General features: G+C 45.1%; 1 protein-coding gene and 1 long non-coding RNA gene across 3 annotated transcripts; one reads left to right on the forward strand and one right to left on the reverse strand.

The window, feature by feature from the left end:
* Window positions 1–4,089: 4,089 nt before the first annotated feature.
* On the reverse strand, window positions 4,090–13,684 carry LOC116522939. 2 transcript variants are annotated; one of them, XR_004257016.1, is made up of 3 exons: window positions 13,610–13,684; window positions 6,333–6,426; window positions 4,090–4,497 (listed from the first exon to the last, which is right to left on the reverse strand). It is a non-coding gene; the product is annotated as an uncharacterized LOC116522939 (long non-coding RNA). The 2 variants fall into 2 exon arrangements; XR_004257015.1 differs by lacking the exon at window positions 13,610–13,684 and having other exon boundaries at window positions 6,333–6,923.
* Window positions 13,685–13,818: 134 nt separating this feature from the next.
* On the forward strand, window positions 13,819–25,793 carry MYD88 (MYD88 innate immune signal transduction adaptor). Its single transcript, XM_032238055.1, is given in 6 exon segments — window positions 13,819–14,253; window positions 18,584–18,718; window positions 22,201–22,381; window positions 24,569–24,660; window positions 25,536–25,643; window positions 25,646–25,793. Coding segments are annotated over 6 exon segments (909 nt in total). The 5' UTR covers window positions 13,819–13,916; the 3' UTR covers window positions 25,702–25,793.
* Window positions 25,794–26,391: the final 598 nt, after the last annotated feature.

The raw sequence follows: 26,391 nt of genomic DNA on the forward strand, positions 1-26,391 counted from the left end.
CTGAAGGACAGAGAATGGAAGTAGTGATCTTCCTCCCATATTGGGGCATACCAGGGGTTGTGACTTTAAATATGTATGTATGTATGTATGTATGTATGTATGTATGTATGTATGTATGTATGTATGTATGTATGTATTTAGTGTCACAACCCCTGGTATGCCCAAATATGGGAGGAAGCCTACTGCTTCCTTTCTCTGTGTATCGGCTTGTCACGAGAGACCATCCAGACAGAAACCCAATATTTTTACTGTGTTGCCTTTGTTACATTTGTGTTGTATTTGTGCTGATAAATAAATAAAGGGAGACTAGTATAGATCTATTTCAAGTTATTTAGCTCTCATCAGCTAGCCATACCCTTACTGGGATTCTGGCTTAGTGGTTAACACATCTGCCAAACATGTAATACAGCCCAGGTTTGAATCCCAGTAAAGGTATGGCTAGCTGATGAGAGCTAAATAGCTTGAAATAGATCTATACTAGTCTCCCTTTATTTATTTATTAGCACAAATACAACATGTGTGTGTGTGTGTGTGTGTGTGTGTGTGTGTGTGCATGTATGTGTATGTATGTATGTATATATTTAAAGTCACAAGCCCAAATATGGGAGGAAGGTCACACTTCCATTCTCTGTCATTCGGCTCGTCACAAGAGACCATCCAGACAGAAACCCAATATTTTTTTACTGTTGCCTTTTTGTTACATTTGTTATATTTGTGCTGATAAATAAATAAAGGGAGACTAAGCACAAATATAACATACATACATACATACATACATACATACATACATACACACACACACACACATGCATACATACACATATGCCTCTTGGAGCTTTGCCTGTGTCTTCAGGGTCACCTGAGTAGTGCAAATGGATGTGGAGCCTTCTTGGAATTGCTGAAATGACTGCAGTTGTAGAATAGAGATAGATGATGTCATATCCCTCCCCCTCTGTTGAGAGAGGGCTGTTCAGTGTTGATATGGATGGCCTCTTTGACCCCTCTTTAAGAGCTCTCTCTCAACAGAGGGGGAATGATACATTATCAGCCTACAACACAGTTCTTTCAGCAGTTTCAAGAAGATTCCACACCACAGGTTTCAAACTCGCCATGTCACGTTGCTGTCACGTGACCTATGTGGCCTTTTTTCCTAGTTGCACAGCTGGGGAGGGCGTGGCCTGTGCATGACGCCCCGGCCCATGGGCCTCCAATTTGACATCCCTGCTACAAACCCGTTTGCCCTACTCTTGTGACCCTGAGGACAGATAAAGCTCCAGGTGGCCTCCAGTACTCTCTAAAAGGACGCAAATGACCAGCTGTCTGCAAGGAATATAAATCCTTCCCTTCCCCACCATCATCCAGTCAGAGCTGAAGAAGCTTCTTGGATGAGAAGTGAAACGTCTTCAAAGAAAAACAAGTCCAGTTGCCTCTTGAAAAAAATGCACCTTTGGGATTTCAGTCTGAAAGCAGAAAGATGCTTTGGAGCAGACAGGAACACATGCCTGCAACTCCCTAAACCACAATTATTTTTTCCTAGGATCACGCAACAAGTTATGACAGCTGTATGCCATTCCAGCAAAAGGCATCATTGCTTGAACCATTTTCAGGGAGAGCTACTTGCAGCTGCACACTCTAAAGCAGGGGTCTCCAACCTTGGCAACTTTATGACTTGTGCACTTCAACTCCCAGAGTTCCTCAGCCAGCTGACTGAGGAATTCTGGGAGTTGAAGTGCACAAGTCATAAAGTTGCCAAGGTTGGAGACGCCTGCTCTAAAGCACCGTTTTGCCTTCTAATTGAAACTGCTGCACAACACAGTTCGTTGTGGCAGTGAGGTGTTTGATGCAATTACTGTGTGTGACACATTTCTACCTATCCATTTTTATATGTTACTTGGATCTTAATATGTACCACATGTCACTTTAGAAAAAAATGTTTTTTTGTTTTTTTCTGTTCCGAAAATAATGGATTTTTAATGAATTAAAAATAAAAGGGTGAGGAGAGAAATGGATTGATTAGAAAGTTTCCTTTCCCAACTTTCTACCAAATTTATTTCCACTTTGTCTTACGTGTTGGCTTTAAAATTCACACTGGCTTCAAGTAAAACAGATGATCATCTTTGCAAATGTCAGGATGCAAATCTGCATCTTCTACTTCTGTTTCTTAGCTGCCTTATGAAAATTTCTTCTATACTGTATTGTACCCTGAGAATCCTAGCTCAGTTTGATGTGGCAGTACCAAACTACTTTCTCCCTCTCTCAGGGCCAGGGTTGATTTCAGCTTTTTCTCTCAAATAGCTTTCCTAACATGCTATATTTGTTAGCTGAATGTACCACTCTTAGAGAGTAAAGGAGAAAATGTTTTCTGATTTATAATAAGTCAATAAATGTTAATCTGAACTAAAACATACATTTATATAGAGGCATTAATGTTATAGCCCTCGATTTAGAAATAGCAGTTTTTGTTCCTCATCTGAACATGACAAAAATCACAAAGAATCAGGTTTTGGGTTCTACTGAACTATGAAAGAGCTGAAAAGCTGTGGTAGAACTTTCTGAATTTAAAACAAAGCATTTCTATATTGTGTCCTTCCATACTTAATTCTGATTTTATTTTCCTGCTGGGGTTGTTTCCAATCTTCCTGTAATTCCTTCCCTTCCATACATTACTGCAATAAAACAAAAATAAATGTTCTTTTGTGTTTTGTGTTGTGAAACCACAAGACAAAATTATTTGTGTACGGTATCATTTTGGAAACATTTTAATTTTCGATGATCAGCATATCCTCAAAGAGAGCACAAAAAGCATTTATACAATTTCTTACATGAAATTTATTGAGCTACAATTAACAGAATTTTATTTTAATATGGTAACATAGGTTTTTAATTCACAAATATACCATTATAAAACAAGACTGTCTGTCTGTGTGTCTCTCTGTCTGTCTGTCTCTGTATCTCTTCTCCCTGTATATGTAAGAGTATATGTAAGTATACATATACATTACTTTTTTACATTTTCTCACAGTTCCTTAACTAGTTGGTGTGTCCTCATAATTTATGTATGTAAAGTATCTGCATTTCTCTGATAGATGAGCCATAATAAGGATGAAATCCAGCCAAAGTCTTCCGTCAGCTGAATAAGAAGCAGGATGGTTTTGAAAGATGCCTTCACTAAAGAGAAATATTGTACTTTGCAACAGTGAGTTAAATTAAAATCAGACATATGAACTTTGGTATAGGGCCTCATGTCTATTCTAATGAGCACCTGAGTTGCCATAAGATCACATGTCCATGGAAGACTGAATATGCAGAGCTGCACTGCACAGTGACGTAAACATTAACTCCCTTCTATTTCTGCTTTAGAGCTTGGTTCCACCACAAATGCGCGTACGACAAAAGCGCGTGTGACTAAAGCGCGGTGACAAAACTGCGCTGTCAAAACCGCGGAGATGAATGAGCGCTGAAGCGTGCCGACAACAGCGCGCCAACAGAAGCGCGCTGTAACATAACCCTAAACCTAACCCTAAACCTAACCCTAAACCTTACCTTAACTTAAATTGCGCTTCTGTCGGTGCGCTGTTGTTGGCGCGCTTTTGACATCGCGGTTTTAGCGCCGCGGTTTTGTCGGCGCGCTTTTGACGTTCACGGTTAAGTCGTGCCACGTAGAGCTTTATACTGTCATTGGGTTTTCGAGTGAGAAAATACATGGCAAACACTTTCAAGTTATCCAGTCTAGTATCACTCTTGTTTTTCTGATATACATGATTTAACTGTAACAGTACCCCCTCTATTTTTACAACCATCTTATGGATGTGGGAACTCTGTTTTATGCAAGTGAAAATACAGTGGCCGGTAGATTTAGCTGCATTCCACACTTGCCACCTCTGGATAAAGAGGAAAGCAAATAGAAATTACTTATTTCATTTTTCATTCCTAGAAATGGAAATATACTACTAATCTATCGGATATTTTCCTTTTCGATGTAAGTAAGTAACATTGCAAGTGACAAAAATAATTCTAAAAATAATGTTTCCCCGTAAGATTAGCATTTGAGTTTCTGAGTCACATGATTAAGCAACAGCCAAGACAATATAAGATCAGGCCTTTCTTTTATTTATTTCTCATAGGAGCGATATTTTTTCTCTCTGAAATGAAAAAGGCATACAGGAAATGAAAGTCATGGGAACAGAAATAGTAATGTTTATAATAAGGAAAGCGGCATGCCATCAAGTAACCTTTTTTTTAAAAAAACTTTAACGAAAAAAATTATATGTTATACAATAAATGTGATTGCTCACAACAAATCAATCACAACATGCAATTCATTTATTCACTTCAATACATCCTGCTTGGGCACCTTTTCCAGTGCCTCAACACCACTTTGTATTTCTCATTCTCATTCTTCTCAGATGCTTTCCTTAGAACAACTCGCATAACTACAGCTGTTTCTGTTTTTTTGTCTTCTCCAAGAATGAGATCCAAAGCATCACCAACTTTTGCCTGAAGAAGAAAGGGGGGAGAAGAGGAGGGAGGGAGAAAAAATAGTCCATTTTTTTTTCATTCAGCCACTGTATGAATAACTAGGCTGACATAATTATTTGAATGCTTTCACTCCCACCAGCTTTGAAGTTTGGAGGAAAGCTGCCAAGATGACTGTTTAATGAATATGCTTTTTTGTGGCATAAATTCCATGATTTGGGGATGTTGTGGTGCCTTAAGAATGTATGCATGTATAGGAAAAAGTTACTGTAAACCCAGTGGTGGGTTTCAAAATTTTTTAGAACCTCTTCTGTAGGTGTGGCCTGCTTTGTGGGAGTGGCTTGTCAGCCATGTGACCGAGTGGGCATGGCCAACTTGTAAAATGTGTTGAAACTCACTTAACGCTCTTGCTTAGCAACCAAAACGTTGGCTCAGAAACTCTGGCATTTGAAGCACTCAAGTCTTAAAGCTGTCAAGTTACAAGACTCTTGCACCCCTAACCCTTTAGAAAAAAAAACCCAGGGATGTTCAAACTTGACAGCTTTAAGACTTGTGGACTTCAACTCCCAGAATTCCTCCTCTCACTCTTCATCTGCGGACGGGCAGAGGGAGGGAGCTGGAACCGGTTCTAAACGGCACTGTAGATTTGTGGAACCTCTTCTATAGAAGAGGTGAGAACTGGCAGGAACCCACCCCCTGTGTAAACCAGTAGTGGGTGTCAAAATTTTTTGGAACCTCTTCTGTAGGTGTGTCACAAAGAAGAAGGGGTTGACTTAATCTCCAAAGCACTTAGGGGCAGGATAAGAAGTAATGGCTGGAAACTTGTCAAAGAGAGATTCAACTTGGAACAAAAGATACATTTTCTGACAGTAAGAACAATTAATCAATGAAACAACTTGCCTCCCAGAATTGTGGGTGCTCCATCACTGGAGGTTTTAAAGAAAAAGACACCATACTTATTAAGGTCTTCTGCCTTGAGAGGTGGGTTGGACTTGAAGACCTCTGAAGCCCCTTCCACCCCTATGATTCTATTTTACTATTCCCATTCCACTCCGTTCTATAGTTTACAAGCCACAAGAGCTGGGTTCATAGAAACCCCTTATGATGTACTGTACAGCAACATGATGTGTCTTGTTACCTTGCTTGTAAAATGGTGGTGGGTCAAATCAACCTATTTCCACCGCACAGTTCCAGATCATGGAAAGAATGAATGGCAGTGTAAGACTGGTAGGATGTGGCACTGAATAGTTTCTCTTCCCCCATTGCCTGAAGTCCTTCAGTGATTTTCAAAATAACATAAGAACTTTTACTCTTAAGAATCGAACATCACACCTCTACTGTAATGTGCTAAACCTAATAATATCCCCATAAGAATCAAAATATTCTACGATTAAATGGTTGTTGCTATTACTAACTGAATTTCAATGTGGGGAATCTACCAGATCTATGACAATTTATAGCCACATACATCATAATAAAATGTTTATAGTAAACATTAGCTACAGCCCCTAATAAAATGGACAATACGATATGCCTCAATCCTCCCCACTCAAAAAAATAATAACAAGAATTATCATATACAGAAGAAGCAAAAAGTGCCAATGATAAACAAATCCTACAAGCAAAAACTTTCTTCAACTTCTGGGAGGCCATCAGTGAGAGAACCAGCCTCAGAGGCAGGCTGTTCCACAGAATTGAATGTTTGAATGTTTGAATGTTTATTTTATTTATATGCCGCCCTTTTCCCCCGAAGGGGACTCAGGGCGGCTCACAACTCAAACCAGGGAAGGGGGATACAAACAAAAAATTAAAATGACACAAAACAATACATAATTTAAAACACACAACAGTCATACCATTCGAGAATTTGCACTGAGACGGTGCCATCCCAGTCAAACCAAGCCATTGGTAGCAGCTTCTTCTGGAAGACACTTAGGTCAACTCAGGTACCTTAACCAAAACATAAAAAACCCAACAAAGCAGTAACCATTAGCCTTCTTCCTAACTTACAATTAAAACTGAGTTCTAGTTTAACACAACGGTCAAACGGCCAGAATTCTTCAAAGGTGAAAGAAAATATGAAGAATGCATGCCCAAACTTTTAGGTGAATTTATTCCGATTGTTCATCTGACTTTAAATTATGTCTAAGAGATACATTGAACTAGCTCGTTTTTTAAAATGCAGTATTAGTTGTATAATACAACATGCAACTGCTACCTTAATAATCTGGTTATCAAAATGTAAACAGTTCTAGAAATAAAAATAAGCAGATCGCCAAAAAAAGTAATAAACTTGAGTCTCGATGCTGTAAAGACAAATGTCTTTTATATAATGCGGTGATCCTGTTTCACTATAGTATTTATCTGAATTAAATTCTATCTATGATTTCTCATGTTAATTTAATTTCTGTGTTTTTAACTTCTATTTTTAAATGTATTGTTGTAAGCCACCCGGAGTCCTTCGGGATTGGGCGGCCTATAAATTTATTAAACACAAACACAAACACATTTAGTTTATACTCAATTTTTCAATTTCAATTTACTTTATTTGTATGCCGCCCTTTTCCCTGAGGGGACTCAGGGCGGCTCACAATTCAAGGGGGGGGGAACAGACAAGTTACAAACATGAAAACCATACACCGTTAAAAAAGCACAACAGCCATACCATTTGAGTGGGGTTGCAAGTCTTTTAGCCCCAGGCCTGTCGGAACAGCCAGGTTTTAAGGGCTATGCGGAAGGTCTGGAGGGTGGTGAGGGTACGAATCTCCATGGGGAGTTTGTTCCAGAGGGTCGGAGCAGCCACCGAGAAGGCTCTCCTCCGGGTAGTTGCCAGACGACATTGGCCGGCAGATGGAATTCGGAGGAGGCCTAATCTATGGGATCTTATTGGCCTAGTGGAGGTAATTGGCAGTAGGCGGTCTCTCAAGTACCCAGATCCAATACCATGAAGGGCTTTAAAGGTGACAACAAGCACCTTGAAGTGCACCCGGAGATCAACAGGCAGCCAGTGCAGCTCGTGGAGGATAGGTGTTACGTGGGTGAATCGAGGGGCACCCACAATCGCTCGCGCGGCTGCATTCTGGACAAGCTGAAGTCGCCGAATACTCTTCAAGGGCAGCCCCATGTAGAGCACGTTGCAGTATTCCAGCCTAGAGGTCACAAGGGCACAAGTGACTGTTGTGAGAGCCTCCCGGTACAGGTAGGGACGCAACTGGTGCACCAGGCGAACCTGGGCAAATGCCCCCCTGGTCACAGCTGACAAATGATGTTCAAAAGTCAGCTGTGGGTCCAGGAGGACTCCCAAGTTGCGAACCCTATCTGAGGGGCGTACTATTTGACCCCCCAGCCTGAGAGATGGAACAGTTGGCCAATTAGTGGGAGGGAAGCACAGCAGCCACTCGGTCTTATCTGGATTGAGTACAAGCTTGTTAACCCCCATCCAGTCTCTAACAGCCTCGAGGCCCTGGCTCATCACGTCCATCACTTCATTGAGTTGGCATGGGGCGGACAGATACAACTGTGTATTGTCCGCATGCTGGTGGTATTTTATCCCGTGCCATCGAATGATCTCACCCAGCTCTCACTCATACTGTGAATTTCAAAAAGTCTTACCGATCTACTTTTCTTCCATAATTTTTCTCCATTCAGTCTAAGCTCACCACTGTAGAATGCATCTCCCACTTTGCTTTAAAACAAAATGAACCCTATTTTTTATATTTAATATTCTTGCTAAAAAAAAATTACAAAAATAAAATGCTAAAATAACCTTTTCTACCACTGTGCCATATGAATATAGATAGCTACATCAGTGCTTTTCAACCACAGCGACTTTTAAGAAGTTGTGGGCTTCAACTCCCAAAATTCCCCATACAGCAACACTTGCTGGGGAATTCTGGGAGTTGAACTGCGTACATCTTAAAGTTTCCAAGGTTGAAAAACACTGAGCTAGATCATACCAATTAACATAAATGATAATAATGTTTCACTTTAGTATTTCCCGCTCTAGTGCAATTGATTCACTTTGTAAGGACTTCCAGACACAGTAAGCTTTTACAGAAGGAAAATCAATGCTGCATTTCTTAAAGCGAAATAAGACTGCAATCCTAGGCATACTTTTGATGAAGCAAATCCTATTAAACACATTCAGGTTTTCTTGAAAGGAACATTTCAGAGAACCCAATTATAAAATGTGTTAAATATATACATTTAAAATAAACAGCTTTCAGGTCAAAATGCCAATCTTCTTATTATGTGATCAATTGAACAGTTCAGAGACTGTTGGCCTGTGATCAGAAATCAGGAACAATTTCTACTTAAATATGTTTCGTTACCTTCCGCAAGTAAAATAACAAAGGTTGATAACACATGCCTAATTTTTCTGCTCTTCATTCAAAGCTTTTTACTATGTGTATTAAATACACCAAATCCTGAAACAAATGTCACCGGGGCCCGACTCGCCTACAGAAAAAGAGCGGGAGCGCCATTTTGGGCAGTGGGCGGAGCTGCGCATCATGGTCGCCATTTTGAACTGACACCTTTGTTAGCGGCGGCATGGCAGATGGGAGCATGTCTGACCTGGGCCCAGAGACCAGCGGGCCCTCTAGTCAAGCCGGTGGATTGCTTGCGGTAGGACAGAGCCCCATGTCCCCATTGGGCAGCCTTCTTCCCTAGCACAATCAGGGGACAAGGCATCAAGCAAAGGCTCCTCTTCCCCCAGCAAGGCCTCAAAAAAGAAGGCCGCTAAATCCTCATCCAAGGACAAGAGCTGTGAGGACCCGGGGTCATCCTGCCAACGGTCCGAAAAGTCTCCTGCCATCCTGGCCAGGCCCAGCCCACTACCACAACTGCAGCTGGAAGTGACCCACAGGCCATTTAGCCCTATGCTTGATACGTCCGGCCTTTGGGGCAGCACAATCTCATTACCACCGAGCAGGCCGGCGGAGGCCACTTTCACCCCCACCGCGGCGGGGCTCTGCCAGGAGGGTTAGCTGCCTATCTTGCCCACCGCCTTGCCGCTACAGTCTATGGCTTCTGGGTTCCAGGACATAATAGCCAAGGCCATTAAACAAGGCATTGCAGAGAAGAGCCAAGGGGTGACAGCAGGGGTCTCTCATTCCACTCCATGACAGGGTCAGCCCAGAACCGATGGATCACCTGTCTCCAGCTGAACCGGTTAATAGCTTTTCCCCTGCCTCAGAAGAAAGGGAGATCAGGGATGCCGACCTCTCTGAGGAGGAAGGCGTTGCACTGGACAAGCCTGCCTGCATGGGTCTCTTCCCTCCAGCATTGTTCAAACCACTGTTGGCTAAGGCCAAGGCCTCCTCAGACCTCGAGAACCAAGCCACAACCCTGGTGGCCCCGATACAGGGTCCATTGGCGAGTGCGCTGTTCAAGGAGCACAAGGTGGAATTGGACATCATATCCACTACTCAGCTCTTCATTGACACGGTCAGACACCAGTGGACCATGCCAACATCAGGCCTGGCGCCCTCGGCCAATGACAGATGGTTCTACAATGTTGTGGAACAACTGGACAAGAGCCTCATCTGGCCGACCATTGATGCTCCTATAGTGGCGCTACATACCAACACCACGCTCCCGGGCGCCCAGGAAGACATCCTAAAACCCGAGGAAAGGCGTGCTGATTAGGTCCTACAGTAGGAGCATCAGGCATCAGCATGGGTCGTGCGGGCCTCAACAGCAGCTTCCTTTTTCTCGTATTCCAGTCTTTTCTGGCTGCAGCAACTGCAGGAACGCATCCCCGCAGGGGATTCTAGGGTCCACCAGGACCTTAATAAAATTATTGCTGCAGTGCAATTTTCAGCTGACGCAACGCTGAGTGCAACCCGGTTCGCTTCCAGGGCCATGGCCTTGTCGGTGGCCTCCCTCAGACTCCTGTGGCTCCAACAATGGCAATCTGACTTGAGACACAAGTGGCGCCTGGCGTCGGAGGTGTACCAAGGGGGGGTCCTCTTCAGGGATTCTTTGACACCCCTACTGATCGAGGCAAGGACAAGCATAATATCCTGCCCTCTAACCCTAAGAAAGTGTTCACCTAGACTGCTCCATACCCCAGGAGACAATCCTTCAGACAGGAATACGGAGGGGTCCTTTAGAAATAATGATTATTCCCCATCAGGGTTCCGCCAGCAGGGTGGTTTTTCCCAGCGCCCTAGACAATAGCAGTATCAGCAGCAACGGGGGGAACAGTCCAAATGTCCCTTTCGTGGAGGCAGTAACCAATACTACCGCAAATCCTAACCAGTCACAGGATTGGGCTCCCATTGGGGGACGGCTATGGCACTTCACCAACCAGTGGGAGGCCATGACCTCTGATGCCTGGGTTAGAGCCACTGTCAAGTTCGGTCTGACCCTGTCTCCCACCCTCCCAGGTCCTTCCTCCAGTGCCCTATTTCTGCTAACCCCCAAAGGTGGTTATTGATGGTGGAGGCTATTCAATACCTCCTTGATATTGAAGCCATCCAGAGGGTACCCAACGACCAGACCCACCAGCGGTTTTATTCCTTGTTATTTGTCATTCCCAAGGCTTCGGGAGGGTGGAGGGCCATCCTTGATTTGAAGCGGTTGAATAGGTTTATTGCATATAAACGTTTTAAGTTGCACTCCTTGTAGACCATCTTGGAGGGCGTGAGGGAGGATGAATACCTTGCTTCCATTGACCTCACAGAAGCTTACTTACACATACCCATCCTGCAAAAGCACCGCCAGTTTCTATGTTTTTGTTATGTCATTACCAATACACAGCTTTGCCTTTTGGCCTTTCTTCTGCTTTCTTCCTCTTTACTAAGGTTTTGGCCGCCTTGGTGGCTCACTTACGCACAGTGCCTGTCAGAGTTCAACTATACCTTGGTGACATATTGGTACAGTCCACTTCCCTGGAAAACCCTTCAGTTACAAAGTCAGAAAGATCAAATAGTAATGAACAAAGGATACATTGTTTCAAAAAAGGAACTTCAGACTCTGGCTTCCAAATGGCAGATTCCACTTTTTCATACTTTCATACTTTTCTCAATTTTATGGAAAATAAAAAATCTTTAATTGTCTTTGGTGGGATTTAATAACAAATAGAAGGGAGAATTTGTTAAAATCAAAAAAGAGAGTTTTAATTTAAGCCAAAAAAATAAGGTGGTAAAAAATAGCGGGGGGGGGGAAATCGATCCATTCACTTCATGTGGAGAAACAGGAAACATTGCAATCACTTCAATCCACAAAGTATCGTTACAAGAAAGAACCAAAACTTTCCAAGGCAGTCCAATAAGTATTAAATTTGCCACTTTATTCTTTTACTTAAAGGACTAATTTATCTTTTTTTTAAAAAGTTTCTTTGGGCAATCTTTCTCAAAGTAAAAAAAAAACCCTCACCTGATGGACTCATTTTCACTTCCTTCCTTCTGGAGCTGTCTCCAATTTCATTAGCCTGGGGGCTGCCTGTTTGCCGCCGGCTTGAAGCGCTTCCCTTGGGTCAATCAAGGACTTTGCGGTGTCCCTGAGACCAGCAAGGCTTTGTCTTCCTGATCACCGTCTCTCCGGGATGGTTTAGGTCCTGCTGGACCATCCAGTGGCAAAAGTGTCAACGAGGTCTCAGACTGTCTAGACCGCACGTTGTGTTGTTGCGACGTTGGCTCCTCCTTTTCTCCCAACATCTTCTTAAAGACTTACGACCATATTTTTTTTCAAACATTGCAGCATGCTCACGGTCACATCATCAAAATTTGGATGCGTGAAACTGGCATGCATTTATGTCGGCTGCAGTATTTAGGATTGCGTGTTCACCTTTTGTGACCTTTTGACAATCGAAGTCAGTGGTTACGCCCTATTCACTTAACAACCATGTTACTCACTTAACTGCTTAATCACTTAGCAATTATGGCAAGGAAGGTCATAAAATGGGGCAAAACTCACTTAACAGCTGTCTCACTTAGCAAATGAAATTTTGGACTCAATCCAACTAAGCTCTGGTTTGCTTAACCCTTGTTAGGATTGATTTAATGCGCCTTCAGGGGTGAGGTCTGGAGAGCTTTAAACTGTCAACTTTGGCAGATTTGTGGAATTCACACATGTTGCAATGTGTTACCCAACCCCTAAATTATATTTAGAATAGAATAGCATAGAATATTTATTTATTTATTTATTTATTAGACTTATATACCGCTTCATAGGGCTTTCAGCCCTCTCTAAGCGGTTTACAGATTTTTTAGCAAATTTGAGTCAGCAAATTGCCCCCACAGGCTGGGTCCTCATTTCACCCACCTCAGAAGGATGGAAGGCTGAGTCGACCTTGAGCCGGTGAGATTAGAACCGCTGAACTGCAGATAACAGTCAGCTGAAGTGGCCTGCAGTACTGCACCCTAACCACTGTGCCACCTCGGCTCCTAAAGAATAGAATCAAATAGAATAGAATAGAATTCTTTATTGGCCAAGTGTAATTGGACACACAAGGAAATTATCTTTGGTGCATATGCTTTTAATGTACATAAAAAGACAAGATACATTCGCCAAGAATCGTAAGGTACAGCACTTAATGATATTTATAGGGTACAAATAAACAATCAGGAAATAATATCAATATAAATCGTAAGGATACAAGCAACAAAGTTACAGTCCTGCAGTCATAAGTGGGAGGAGATGGGAGGATAGGAATGGTTTCAATGCTAATTCCTACAAAAATCTTTTTTTTTAAGGGAAGGGAGATTACGTGTTAAATAAAAGGGGTGGTTCTCTATTTTCTTTTAATTTTCTTGCAGCAGGCAGTGGAAAGAATGTTCTTTGAGATCCAGGGGTCCTTCTACAGAATAGTCGAAATTTATCAAGGGAAATTTAGAACTAAGGAGGAATTTCCTGATAGAATATTAATCAGGGTAACTTCTCGCCTCCAGAAATTGTGAATGCTCCAATATTGGAACTTTTTAAGAAGAGATTGGACAAGCATTTCTCTGAAACGATCCTATAGATAAGATGCCCTGCCCAAGCAGGGGGTTGGACTAGAAGGCCTCTAAGGTCCCTTCCAACTCAGTTATTCTGTTCCGTCGGTTGGGTCTCTTGCTCTACAAGGCCAATTTCACTCGTTCCCCTCCGGAGAACGTCTCCAAACGCCCAGACAGCCCTTCCCTACCTGGCCCCGAGCGAGGATGCCGGGTGGTGTAGTTCATCTACATCTGGAAGACTTCGCTCGCCTTCTCCACGCGGGGAAATAGTGCCCGGACTTCAACTCCCGTCAACCCCAGCCCTGCAGCTGCCCTGCTTCTCCAGCTGCGCGAGCGGCGCGCAACCCAGAGCCGCCGTGCGCCCAAAGCGAAACCTGCTGGGCGGAGATGGCTCCGCCTTTGCTTCTGCGCTGTCGCTGGAACGGTGTTGTGTAAGCGGCTAAGCTAAGCAACCATAGCTTGGCCAGCCCGAGCAAGACCCAGCCCGAGCCGGCCATGGCTGGAGAGGCGACCAAATGCTTCGGGGGCGAAGCGGAGACGTCGGAAAGTGCCGCGGTGCCGCTGGTGGCGCTGAATTACAATGTGCGCCGCCGGCTGTCTCTCTTCCTCAACCTGCGCGCCCCGGTGGCGGCCGACTGGGCGACGCTAGCGGAGGAGCTGGGCTATGAATACCTGGAGATCAAGCACTTCGAAGCCCAGCGGGACCCCACCGGCGTCCTGATGGACGACTGGCAGGCGCGGAGCCCCGGCGACGCTACGGTGGGGCGCCTCCTGGATCTGCTGCGCCTCCTGGGGCGCCAAGACGTCCTCACCGACCTGGGAGCCAGCATTGGTGAGCGCCCGGCCGCATAGGAGTGGGGAAGGTCGCTATCCGAGGGACGGGGCGGGACGGGGTGTGCCCTGCTTTGGGAAGCCCGCTGTTGAAAGGGGATCGCTGCGCGGTAGCCTGCGATGAGCGTTGGGTAGGGGTCCTGAAATTGCCGCTTCCTCGGGTCGCCTTGGTAGAATCCCAGCTTACCTCTTCAAGCGGAAGTCTTCAAATTTGGCAACTTTAAAACTCTGCTGGCTGGAGAATTCTGGGAATTGAAGTCCACAAGTCTTAAAGTTGCCAAGTTTGGGGACTCCTGCCCTAAAGGGTGACGCTTGGGGTCTGCTTTGTTTTGCAACGCTCGTGCGCGTTCCGTCCCAGCTATATTCTAATCTCGGATCAATAGAGGCAAGTGAAGTTGGGTGGAAGTGTCTCCATGTTGAGTCCCTTACCTGTCAGGGACAGGTATGGGGCTGAAGGTTGATGAGCGGGGAGAATGGCTGAAATGTTGCGTAAATCTGCCTTCCTATCTAATTGGAGGCAATTTCTACAAAAGGAAGGCAAAAAAAATAAAATAACCCACCCTTGTGAGTATTTCATTGTCATTTCCTGCTTACACATTCCCACCACCACATCCTGTTTCAAGGCTGTGGGCTTACAGTAAATCAATCCAGTCAATCACTTTTCCCAACTAATGCAATTTATTAAAACCAAAGTTTTCGTGAGCATCTGGTGTGATCCTGGTTTCCCAGATTTTAGTGTTACGTTCCCCTGGTCTGGGCGCCTTCCAGATGTGTGAGAACTTCCAAATGTCAGAATTCATAGCCATGGCTAGGCTGCAAGCCCACCTCTCCAGAGGGTATCCGAAATAGGGAATACTGGTTTAATGGTATTAAAAGGAAAACAATATTTGAACACTCCAGTCCGGATGGTTGACTTCGATGGGAAAATTTAGTTGTTCCTTTTAAAGTTGTTTCAGTTTTTACATCGCTGTTGTGGGTGGCTGAAATCTTTCGGCAAATGCCATCATTTTAAGATAGAAATTATCTCTCTAAAGTACAGGTAGCCCTCGACGTACACTGAAAAAAGTTACTTATGACCATTTTTCATACTTACAACCGCTGCAGCAAACCTAATGTCACGTGATTCAAAATTCAGTAGTTAACTTTAGTTGTTAAGTTTGTAACTACAATGGTTAAGTGAATCCAAATGCTCCATTGACTTTGTTTTTCAGAAGATTGCAAAAGGGTTCACAAGATAACCCCCCTCCAGAACACTGCAACCCTCATAAATATTAATCAGTTGCCAAGTAGCTGAATTTTGATCACATGACCATGGGGGATGCTGCAATGGTCATAAGGTTGAAAAATGGGCATGTCACTTTTTTCTGTGCCGCTATAACTTTGAATGGCCACTAAATGAACTGTTGTAAGTCAAGAACTATCTGTATTGTTGTCATTATACAGACAACAATGTGTAATCACAGCTGCCAATTCAATTATTATTCATAGTACTGTGGAAAGTTAGCACCCATACCTCTCCTAGAAGAATGAAATATTTTGAGAAATATTAAAAGGGCAGAATATTATATTTCCCTGGATGAGGAAAGGAGAAACATGTACACTATATTGCCAAAATTATTTGCTCACCCATCCAAATAATCAGAATCAGGTGTTCCAATCACTTCCATGGCCACAGGTGTATAAAATCAAGTACCAAGACTGTTTTTACAAACATTGGTGAAAGAAGGGGTCGCTCTCAGGAGCTCAGTGAATTCCAACGTGGAAGTGTGATAGGATGCCACCTGTGCAACAAATCCAGTCGTGAAATTTCCTCACTCCTAAATATTCTACAGTCAACTGTCAGCTGTATTATAAGAACGTGGAAGTGTTTGGGAACGACAGCAACTCAGCCATGAAGTGGCAGGCCAGGTAAACTCGTGCAACATCAGTGTGTGACCTCACAAATGCGCTTCTGGAAGAAGGTTCCACCACAAAACCGCGTTTGACTAAAGCGCGCTCGACGAAACCGCGTAGCTGACGTCATCAACAAGGCGACAACAGCGCGGAGACAGAAGCACGCTGTAAACGCTAAACCTAAAATTAACACCTAAACCTAAACCTAACCCCCCTAAACCTAATCCTAAACCTAACCCTAAACCTAACCCTTAACATAACCCTAAACCTAACCCTTAACCTAACCCTAAACCTAATCCTAACCCTTAACCTAACCCTAAACCTTAACCTAACACTAAAGCTAACCCTAAAGCTAACCCTAAACCTAACCCTTACCTTAAGTTGAATCGGCTTGCTTTCAAAGCGCCCTTCTTTCTTCGCGCTCGCTGTTGCCGCCCTGCTGATGACGTCAGCGACGCGGTTTAATCGGGCGCGGCTTAGTCGAGCGCGGTTTTGTCGTGCCACGCTGGAAGAATGGTCAAAGATTCCCATAAACGCACTCCTGAACCTTGTGGGCAGCCTTCCCAGAAGAGTTGAAGCTGTTATAGCTGCAAAGGGTGGACAGACGTCATATTGAACCCTATGGATTAGGAATGGGATGTCACTTACACTAAGTTCATATGCGAGTAAAGGCAGGTGAGCGAATACTTTTGGCAATATAGTGTATTTGGAAAGCAAGCCCCCACCTTCCTTAATAGCCCGCAGCAGATGTCAGCACTTAAGAGTTAAAGAGATAGATTGCTCTATTCATAAAGATATACCCTCACCCAAGATCCAACCAAGGTAGGATTAACCCTCAGCCGCAATAGGAATTGCCCAACGCCCCTTCATTGCATCACCCTCCAAACTTCAACCAAACTTAGCTTAGACAAAAACATCTAGGATTTGTACTTTGCCTATAGAGCCAGCTATGACCCATACATAACCCCAATATGTCGCCATGGGAGTCTGACAACAGCCAATAGAATATATCTTCTTGCACAGGAACAGGAAGCTCAAGTCCAAAGCTCAATAGAAGGTATAAAATCAGCGGTGGGGTTCACATTTTATAACCACTGGTTTGTTGCGCGTGCCACACTTCACGCATGCGCCTGGCCTTCCACACATACACTTCGTTCACGTGCACGCTTTCCGCGCATGCGCCCTCCCTCAAAAACGTGCCTAAATTGGACAGCATAGAGTCGGGCCAGGGGAATGGGCCCACCTGCAATTTCCGCTACCGGCTCGGGCTAACCGGTCTGAACCGGCTGAATGACACCTCTATAAAATCCCCTCACTCTCAACTCCATGTGTTCAGCTGCACCAGAACTATAGCATGTGGTTCTGTGCATCAGTATATAGCAATAGCTATAATAGACTTATATGCCGCTTCATAGGGCTTTCAGCCCTCTCTAAGCGGTTTACAGAGTCAGCATATCTCCCCCATACTCTGGGTCCTCATTTCACCCACCTCGGAAGGATGGAAGGCTGAGTCAACCTTGAGCCGGTGAGATTTGAACCGCCGAACTGCAGATAACAGTCAGCTGAAGTGGCCTGCAGTACTGCCCCCTAACCACTGCGCCACCTCGGCTCTTGTAGATGGAGCCACGAAACAATCAGCCTCCATTTTGTCTCCAGTGCCTTCCTCTTGGCTTGGAACTCAACCAGGTGGATATTTCTTCCAAAACTAGTACTTACTAAATTATTTTCAGATAATATATGTTTGGGGATCAGTGGACAATCTTGAAATTTCATGAAGGGGGATCCCTGACTTAGACCAATAGTCCTCCATATTTGCAGCTTGGCTGGGGGGTGGGGGAGAAGGCAACTGGACTGTGCATGCAGTGGGCTGAGATCCATGCGTGCTCACCTGCATGCAGCCTTTGCCCAAGTAGTGGGCTGTCATGCATGCATGCAAATGCCTGCCAGCCCATTGCTTGCGCAAGTTGAGTTGCATATGTGTGCAAGCCAGCCAGACACTTGCGTGGTCTAATTCCGAAGAGGCCACGGCTGGGTAATGGGCTGCAGCCTGGGAGGTTAGCAATAGCAATAGCAGTTAGACTTATATACCACTTCATAGGGCTTTCAGCCCTCTCTAAGCGGTTTACAGAGTCAGCATATCACCCCCACAGTCTGGGTCCTCATTTTACCCACCTCAGAAGGATGGAAGGCTGTGTCAACCCTGAGCCGGTGAGATTTGAACAGCCGAACTGCAGAACTGCAGTCAGCTGAAGTAGCCTGCAGTGCTGCATTTAACCACTGCGCCACCTCGGCTCATTGGGTTGGAGACCCCTGACTTAAAGGAGGCCATGTGAGCTTATCCCAGTTGGCTATCCCTATCTCTGCTCAACTCCCTCAAGGCATAGCATAGTCCTGGTTTCCGAAAGTTGTTCACCTCTGTGTCTTTCTTGTATTTGCAGAGGAAGACTGTAAGAAGTATCTGCAGAAGAAGCAACAGGAAGAATCGGAGCGACCGGTTCAAGTCCCAGCAGTGGACAGTAGCTTTCCGAGGGCATCCGAAATGCAGGGCATCACGACTCAGGATGACCCCCTTGGTAAATGGTCAGGCCTTTAAATAATTTCAACACAGGTAGTCCTCGACTTACAGCGTTTCATTTAGCGACTGTTCAAAGTTACAACGGCACCGAAGAAAGTGACTTAAGACGTTTTCCACAGAACCGTTGCAGCTCCCCATGATCAGCAACTGAATTCAGACACTGGGCAACTGGCTCAAATCTATGACGGTCGCAGTGGGGGGGGGGTGTCAGCTGATCCCCTCTTGCAACCTTCTGAAAAACAAAGTCAGTGGGGAAGCCAGATTCACTTAACAACCGTGTTGCTAAGGTAACACCTGCAAGTGATTCACTGGCAAGGAAGGTGGGGCAAAACTCACTTAACGAATGTCTCACTTAGCAACAGAAATTTGGGGGTCAGTTGTAAGTTGAGGATTACCGGTATTGTAATGTTTTTTAATCGTTGCTCTTTTTAAAAATATGTATTGTCTTTTCTCTCTTGTCTGATTTTACAGTAGACTTCCCAGAGTTAAATGGGACTAGGGTAGTTCCCAAATTAAATTATATTTAAGATATTTATTTAAGATATTTTATAGCAGGCATCTGGTGGGGATTGGAGAGAGGTTGGTTGATTGGTTACCCCAGTCGAACATACGTGCTAGTCGTTCCTGACTCTAGGGCAGTGTTTCTCAACCTTGTCAACTTGAAGATGTCTGGACTTCAACTCCCAGAATTCCCCAGCCAGCGAGCGAATGACATCCCCAGCCAGCCAGCGAATGACATCTTCAAGCGAATGCTGGCTGGGGAATTCTGGGAGTTGAAGTCCAGACATCTTCAAGTTGACAAGGTTGAGAAACACTGTTCTAGGGGGAGGTGCTCACCTCCGTTTCAAAACTGAAGAGCTAGTGCTGTCCGAAGACGTCTCCGTGGTCATGTGGCCGGCATGACTAAACACCGAAGGCGCATGGAACGCTGTTGCCTTCCCACCAAAGGTGGTTCCTATTTTTCTACTTGCAGTTTTTGTGTGCTTTCGAACTGCTAGGTTGGCAGAAGCTGGGACAAGTCACGGCAGCTCACTCCGCTATGTGGTGCTAGGGATTCGAACTACTGACAGTTCTGATCAAAAAGCTCAATGTCTTTGCCACTGAGCCACCGCGTCCCCAGTTTGGGACCTGTTCAACTTGTCTTAAGGAGGAAAAAACACACAATTCCACCACTACCTTCTGTAGGAATGAGAGGCATTTCTCCGGACTATCTATATTTGTAAGCTAGGTAAGAAATTCAACAGGGAAAGCTTCAGCAGGCTTCTTCATACAGGTAGTCCTTGACTTACAACCAGAACTGAGACCAGAATTTCCATTGGTAAGGCAGCTGTGAAGTGGCATGTGCGTGCTCTACTTTACAATTTTTTCCCCCATGGTTTTTAAGCGAACCACTGCAGCTATTAAGTAAATCATGTGGTCCTTAAGCGAATCTTGCTTTCCCCACTGGCTTTGCTTGTTGGAAGCTGGATGGGAAGGTCACAAATGGTGACCACGTGACCTCCGAGGATCCTCATTCTATGCCAAGCAACCAAATTTTGGTCACATGACTGCTTGCATTGGTTGTAAGTGCGAGGTTGTAAGTCACATTATTCATTGCTGTTGTAACTTGGAACAGTCACTAAATGAATGTTTGTTAAGTTTATGACTATTTGTACATCATAGAAAACAATAATATGGATCATTTGATGTTGGCTTAATAGGTATTGGTATTGGTATTTTATTATTTGTATGCCGCCCTTCTCCGGGAGGACTCAGGGCGGCGAACAATTCAAAGGGGAAAAAAGGGGGGGAACATAAAAGACAAAACACAAATAATAAAAGTAGACAACAGTCGCACAACCATACATGTCGAGAGGGGAGGGAACTCATCACCCCCAGGCCTGCCGGCAAAGCCAGGTTTTGACGGCTTTTCGGAAGGCCTGGAGAGAGGTGAGGGTCCGAATCCCTGCGGGGAGTTCATTCCAGAGGGCCGGAGCTGCCACAGAGAAGGCCCTCCCCCGGGTAATAGCCAGGTGGCATTGGCTGGTAGATGGCACCCGGAGGAGGCCAACCCTGTGAGATCTAATGGGTCTGTGGGAGGTAATTGGCAGCAGGCGGTCTCTCAAGTACCCAGATCCAATACCATGAAGGGCTTTATAAGTTACGACTAGCACCTTGAAGCGTATCCGGAGACTGATCGGTAACCAGTGCAGCTCGCGGAGGATAGGTGTATTGAGGCCTGCCAATGATTGTAGTCTGTTTGCAAACTCGGTTGAGATTTATTTATGGTTCATGGATCCATCTGTGGTCTATTTATTATTTGTGCTTGGAGCCATTTATGGTTTATTAATGACTTGTGCATGAACCAACAGTGGTCTGTTTATAATTTGAACATGGAGCCAATTATGGCTTATCTATGGAAACCAAAAACTATGGCTTAGCACGACAAACAAACCAGTATATGGCATTTCCCTCCAGAAGACTAGTTCATTCATTCACTTATATTTCATATTTCTTAGAGAAAAGCTGTAGTTGAAACTAGATTGCTGTGCACTTCCTCTTTGGACAGTTTTGCAAGAAGTAAAGGGACAAGCGTGTTTATCTCTGACCTCGGATGTTATTGTCCATTTTAGAAAAGGGATTATATCTCTTTATTCTGGATTGGATGCGGTGGCTCAGTGGCTAAAACACTGAGCTCCTTGATCAGAAAGATCAGCAGTTCGGCGGTTTGAATCCCTAGCACCACGTAACGGAGTGAGCTCCTGATACTTGTCCTAACTTCTGCCAATCTAGTAGTTTGAAAGCATGTAAAAATGCAAGTAGAAAAATAGGGACCACCTTTGGTGGGAAGGTAACAGCGTTCCATGCACCTTCGGCATTTAGTCATGCTGAATATTAGAAGGTGCTGAGATGGACAGTTAAGATAAAAAAGAAGAAACAGAATACTTTTTAACATGGGGTTTATTTTACCAGTAGTTAACTAATAGGAACAGAGATCAGAAACTAAGCAGGATCAAAAAAGGTAACAAAAACATTTATTGAAAATTTTGTAAAATGGATAAACTAACTGTGTTATTATTTTGGGATTCGTATTGATTTGTTTATTAAGATTACTAGTATTATTATGGTTATTGTTGTATACTTATTTAAAATCAATGGTGCCCACACAACATGCTGTTCAGACAGACATGGAATTTTTTATGCTTTAAAAAAAATGTATCAATAAAACATAGAAGCACAAAAATTGTCATCGTAAGTTGAGGAGCACCTGTACGTGATTGGCAGGATGCCATTGCAGCCCACAAATTGGCATCCTGGTGGCTTAAACCAGGGGTCTCCAACCTTGGCAACTTTAAGCCTGGCTGACTTCAGCTCCCAGAATTCCCCAGCTGGGGAATTCTGGGAGCTGAAGTCTACCAGGCTTAAAGTTGCTAAGGTTGGAGACCCCTGGCTTAAACCAATGTTGACCCTCAGCAACTCTTTCTTCTCTTTATTTTGCAGGGCGCAATCCTGAGTTATTTGACGCCTTCATCTGCTACTGCCAGAATGATATTCCTTTTGTGCAGGAAATGATCCAGGAACTGGAGCAACAAGAACATAAGTTGAAGCTCTGTGTGTTTGATCGGGACGTCCTGCCGGGCACTTGTGTGTGGTCCATCACCAGTGAGCTGATAGAGAGGAGGTGAGTTGAGCAGCGCCTTTGGGGGGGGGGGGAGGAAGAATCTTGAACTGACCGAAGTCAGGAAACACTTTGGAGGTGCTGGAATTAAAATACAAATTGTGTTGACTTCAGCACAGAAGGGAGGAACTGTGGCTCTTTTAGGACTTGTGGACTTCAACTCCCAGAATTCCTGAGCCAGCCATGGTTTAGTATAGGGGTGTCAAACTCAAAGCCCAGAGGCCAGATCCGGCCTACAGGGTGCTTAGATCTGGCCTGCAGGGCTGCCGTAGAAACAGCAAAGGACCTCCCCTGGTGCCTCTGCCAGTGAAAACAGGACTCGTGAGGCCAGCGGGCGATTCTCCCGGGCTCCGTTTTCACTGGCAGAGGGTTTCAGGAGACTGTCGCAGCAAGAAACGGAGCTCGGGAGCCCATTTTCACAGACATAGCACTTGGGCCCCAACAGGTGCCCCCAATCGTGACCCGACAAATGCACGCCCGACAAAACCGCGCCGACAAAACCGCGCTCACAAAAGCACGATTAGGGTAAGGGTTAGGGCTAGGGTGAGGGTTATTATGTTCGCATCCCACTATGTTGTTTGTTGATGGCGCGCTTTTGTTGGTGCGCATTTGTTGGTGCGCTTTTGACGTCACGATTTTGTCACAGTGGTTTTGTCGGCGCGCTTTTGTTGGGCGCGCATTTGTCGGTGAACCACCCCCAATAGGAGTGACGACGAGCTGGGCATGCTGCTCCTGATTCTCCCCCAGGTCAGACACAACCCTGATATGGTCGTCAATGAAGTCAAGTTTGACACCCCTGTTTTAGTAGGAGAGGTGGTGGGCCAGGCAGCTTAGCACTTCTCCAATAAGATTTGGGAGAAGAGATTTCCTATGGGTCCCACTAATGAAAAAGCACAGGTAATCCTCAATTTACAGCGGTTCTTTTAATGGACCATTCAAAATTACAATGGCACTGAAAAAAATGGAACAAAACCTACATAACAAATTTCTCACCTAGCAACAAAAATTTTGGGCTCAATTGTGGTTGTAAGTTGAGAACTACCTGTACTTGATAGCAATAGCACTTAGACTTATATGCCGCTTCACAGTGCTTTCCAGCCCTCTCCAAGTGGTTTAAAGAGTCAGCCTGTTGCCCCTCCAACAATCCGTGTCTTCATTTTACCCACCTTGGAAGGACGGAAGCCTGAGTCAACCTTGAGCTGGTCAGGATTGAACACCTGGCTGTGGGTAGAGTCAGCCTGCAATACTGCAGTCTAACCACCATGCCACCACAGTTTAGACCAGTAATGGCTAACCTTTTTCAGATCACATGCCACAAGCGGGGGGAGTGCAGGGGAGTCGTGCACGGGTGTGCCCACACACATAATGCTATGCGCGCGAGCACCTGGCCTCCCCCACCCCCGTTTTTGGTGTGCGATGGACCTGTTTTTCACCCTCCGCAGGCTGCAGAGGCTTTCTAGGAGCCTGATAAGGGTGAAAACAGCTTCCACTGCCTCCTGGAGACACTCCGGAGCCTTCAGCCTGAAGCCTCCGGAGGGCGAAAAACATACCCTATGGGCAAACCGGAGGTCACCATTGCTGAACTTCTAAGTTGCCGTAGGGTTGTTTTTTGCCCTCTGGAGCCTTCAGGAGGCTTCCCTGAAGGCTCCAGAGGGCAAAAAATGACACCATGGCCAAACCTTGAAGTTCATTCCTAAACTTCCGGTTTGGCCATAGTGCCATTTTCATGCTCCAGAGCCTTCAGGGAAGCCTCCTGAGGCCTCCAGAAAGCGAAAAACGACCGAAAAAGAAGGCTGAAGTCAGTGCACTAACAAATGGCTTTGTGTGCCACCTGTGGCACGCATGCCATAGGTTCGCCATCATGGGTTTAGACAGCACTAGCGCATAGAGAGGGGAACTGTCCTTGTGTCTAGTTGTTCTGGTGTGCAGTGCTCTATAGCGTAATTTTGAGGCTAGGAGTTGAAACAATTTACGTCCAGGATGCGAGGGGTCTGTAGATATTTTCACAGCCCCCTTTTTGACTCGTGTAGTGTACAGGTCCTCGATGGAAGGCAGATTATTAGCAATTGGTTTTTCTGCAGTTCTGATTATCCTCTGAAGTCCGTGTCTGTCTTGTTGGGTTACTATGACAAACCAGGCAGGGAAAGAAACTCACCCCCAGTGTGTTTCCCGTTCTGTGTGCAACTGCAGGTGTCGGAAGATGGTGGTGGTCATCTCGGATGACTATCTTGACAGTGAGGAGTGTGACTTCCAGACCAAGTTTGCTCTCAGTCTTTCCCCAGGTAAGAGCCCGATCATTGTGGGAACAAGGTCTGCGGTGAGTCAGGCCACGCTGCCTTGCAGACTTTCAAGTAGTCCTCGACGTACGACTAAAGTTCACCCCAACATGTCCATTCCTAAGCAAGACGGTTGTTAAGTGAGTTTTCCCCACTTTACAGTGGTTAAGTGAGTCACTGTAGTTGTTAGGTTAGTAACACGGCTGTTCAGTGAATCTGACTGCCCTGTTGACTTCACTTGTCAGAAAGTCGCAAAAGGGGCATCATGTGATCCTGTGGGACACTGCAACCATCATAAATACCTGCCAGTTGCCAAGCTTCATGATTTTGATCATGTGGCCAAGGGGATGCAGCAACAGTTGTAATTGTGAAAAACAGTCCTACATCACTTGTCAAGGTTCCAACAGATGCCCTAATTAACTCATGAGTCTCGCCCCGAGATTCAAAAGAAAACCAGTTATTTATTAGGAACAGCATGTCGACATCTACTCCAGTGAGGTCAACACTGCCGCGTAATTTACGGCTCAATTTTGACCCTGTTCCCCCACTCCTCCTCCTCTCAGTCTGTGTCATAAATCACATTTTCCAACGAGGCACTCCCACGGGCTTCGGGCTTCGTTGTGTGTGGAATGTGCTCCCCCTTGCTGCCCATGGCAACTCAAGAACAGACTAGAAATGCTTTGAAGTTGACCTCACTTTTTTTCAGCACCGTCACTGAACGAATGACTGTAAGTCGAGGACTACCTGCATTGGACTGCTGTGGGTTGGGATGTGTGGTTCAGAAGGTCAGTTGGGGAAGAGTGGTGGCCCAGGTGCCTCTTGCTTGGGGCCACAGCCCATGCCTGGTTAGCTCACCCGCCCGTCTCGGCTTCCTTCTGCAGGGGCCCGTCTCAAGCGCCTGATTCCAGTTAAATGCAAAAGCATGAAGAAGGACTTCCCGAGCATCTTAAGGTTCATCACCATCTGTGACTACACAAATCCCGCCACCAAGAAATGGTTCTGGACACGACTGGCCAAATCTCTGTTGCTCCCATGATGCTACTGTGAAAGGTTGAAGCTTCATAACCCAGGAAAATGAGTGGTGGGGGGACTGCACGAAGGGTGGAAGTCCCAGTAACTTTTCCTTGACTTTTCACCCTGAGGTCAAACAACAACAACAACAACAGCGTTTTAACCACACATTCCTGAGAACTGTAAGCTTGGTTTTAGACCAACTTTTATAAATCCACTGGAATGGCCCCCTGCCTCATGTTGGAGTGGGGGGTCTTACAAAGAAGGAACAGCATCCACTCCGACCACTGTGGCGCAGTGGTTAGAGTGCAGTACTGCAGGCTACGTCTGCTGATCACCGGCTGCCAGCAGTTCGGCAGATCGAATCTCACCAGCTCAAAGGTTGACTCAGCCTCCCCTCCTTCCGAGGTGGGTCAAATGAGGACCCAGATTGTTGGGGGCAATAGGTTGACTCTGTAAACCGCTTGGAGAGGGCTGTAAAAGCACTGTGAAGCGGTATATAAAGTCTTAAGTGCTATTGCTATTACATTTCCCACTGTACTGAGTTCAGCTGGATTAAACTGCAAATAAGGCTTAAGCATCTGACCCAGCAGACGCAGCTGTTCCTGGGATATTAATCCATATCCCATACCTTTATTTTATTTTTTCACTGCTTTCTTTTTAATTTTTGGCAGAACCAAGGAACCAAAAAAAACTTGAAACGGACACTTTAAAACCCAGTGGGAT

The sequence above is a fragment of the Thamnophis elegans genome, chromosome Z (assembly GCF_009769535.1).
Source record: "Thamnophis elegans isolate rThaEle1 chromosome Z, rThaEle1.pri, whole genome shotgun sequence".
NCBI lineage: Eukaryota > Metazoa > Chordata > Lepidosauria > Squamata > Colubridae > Thamnophis > Thamnophis elegans.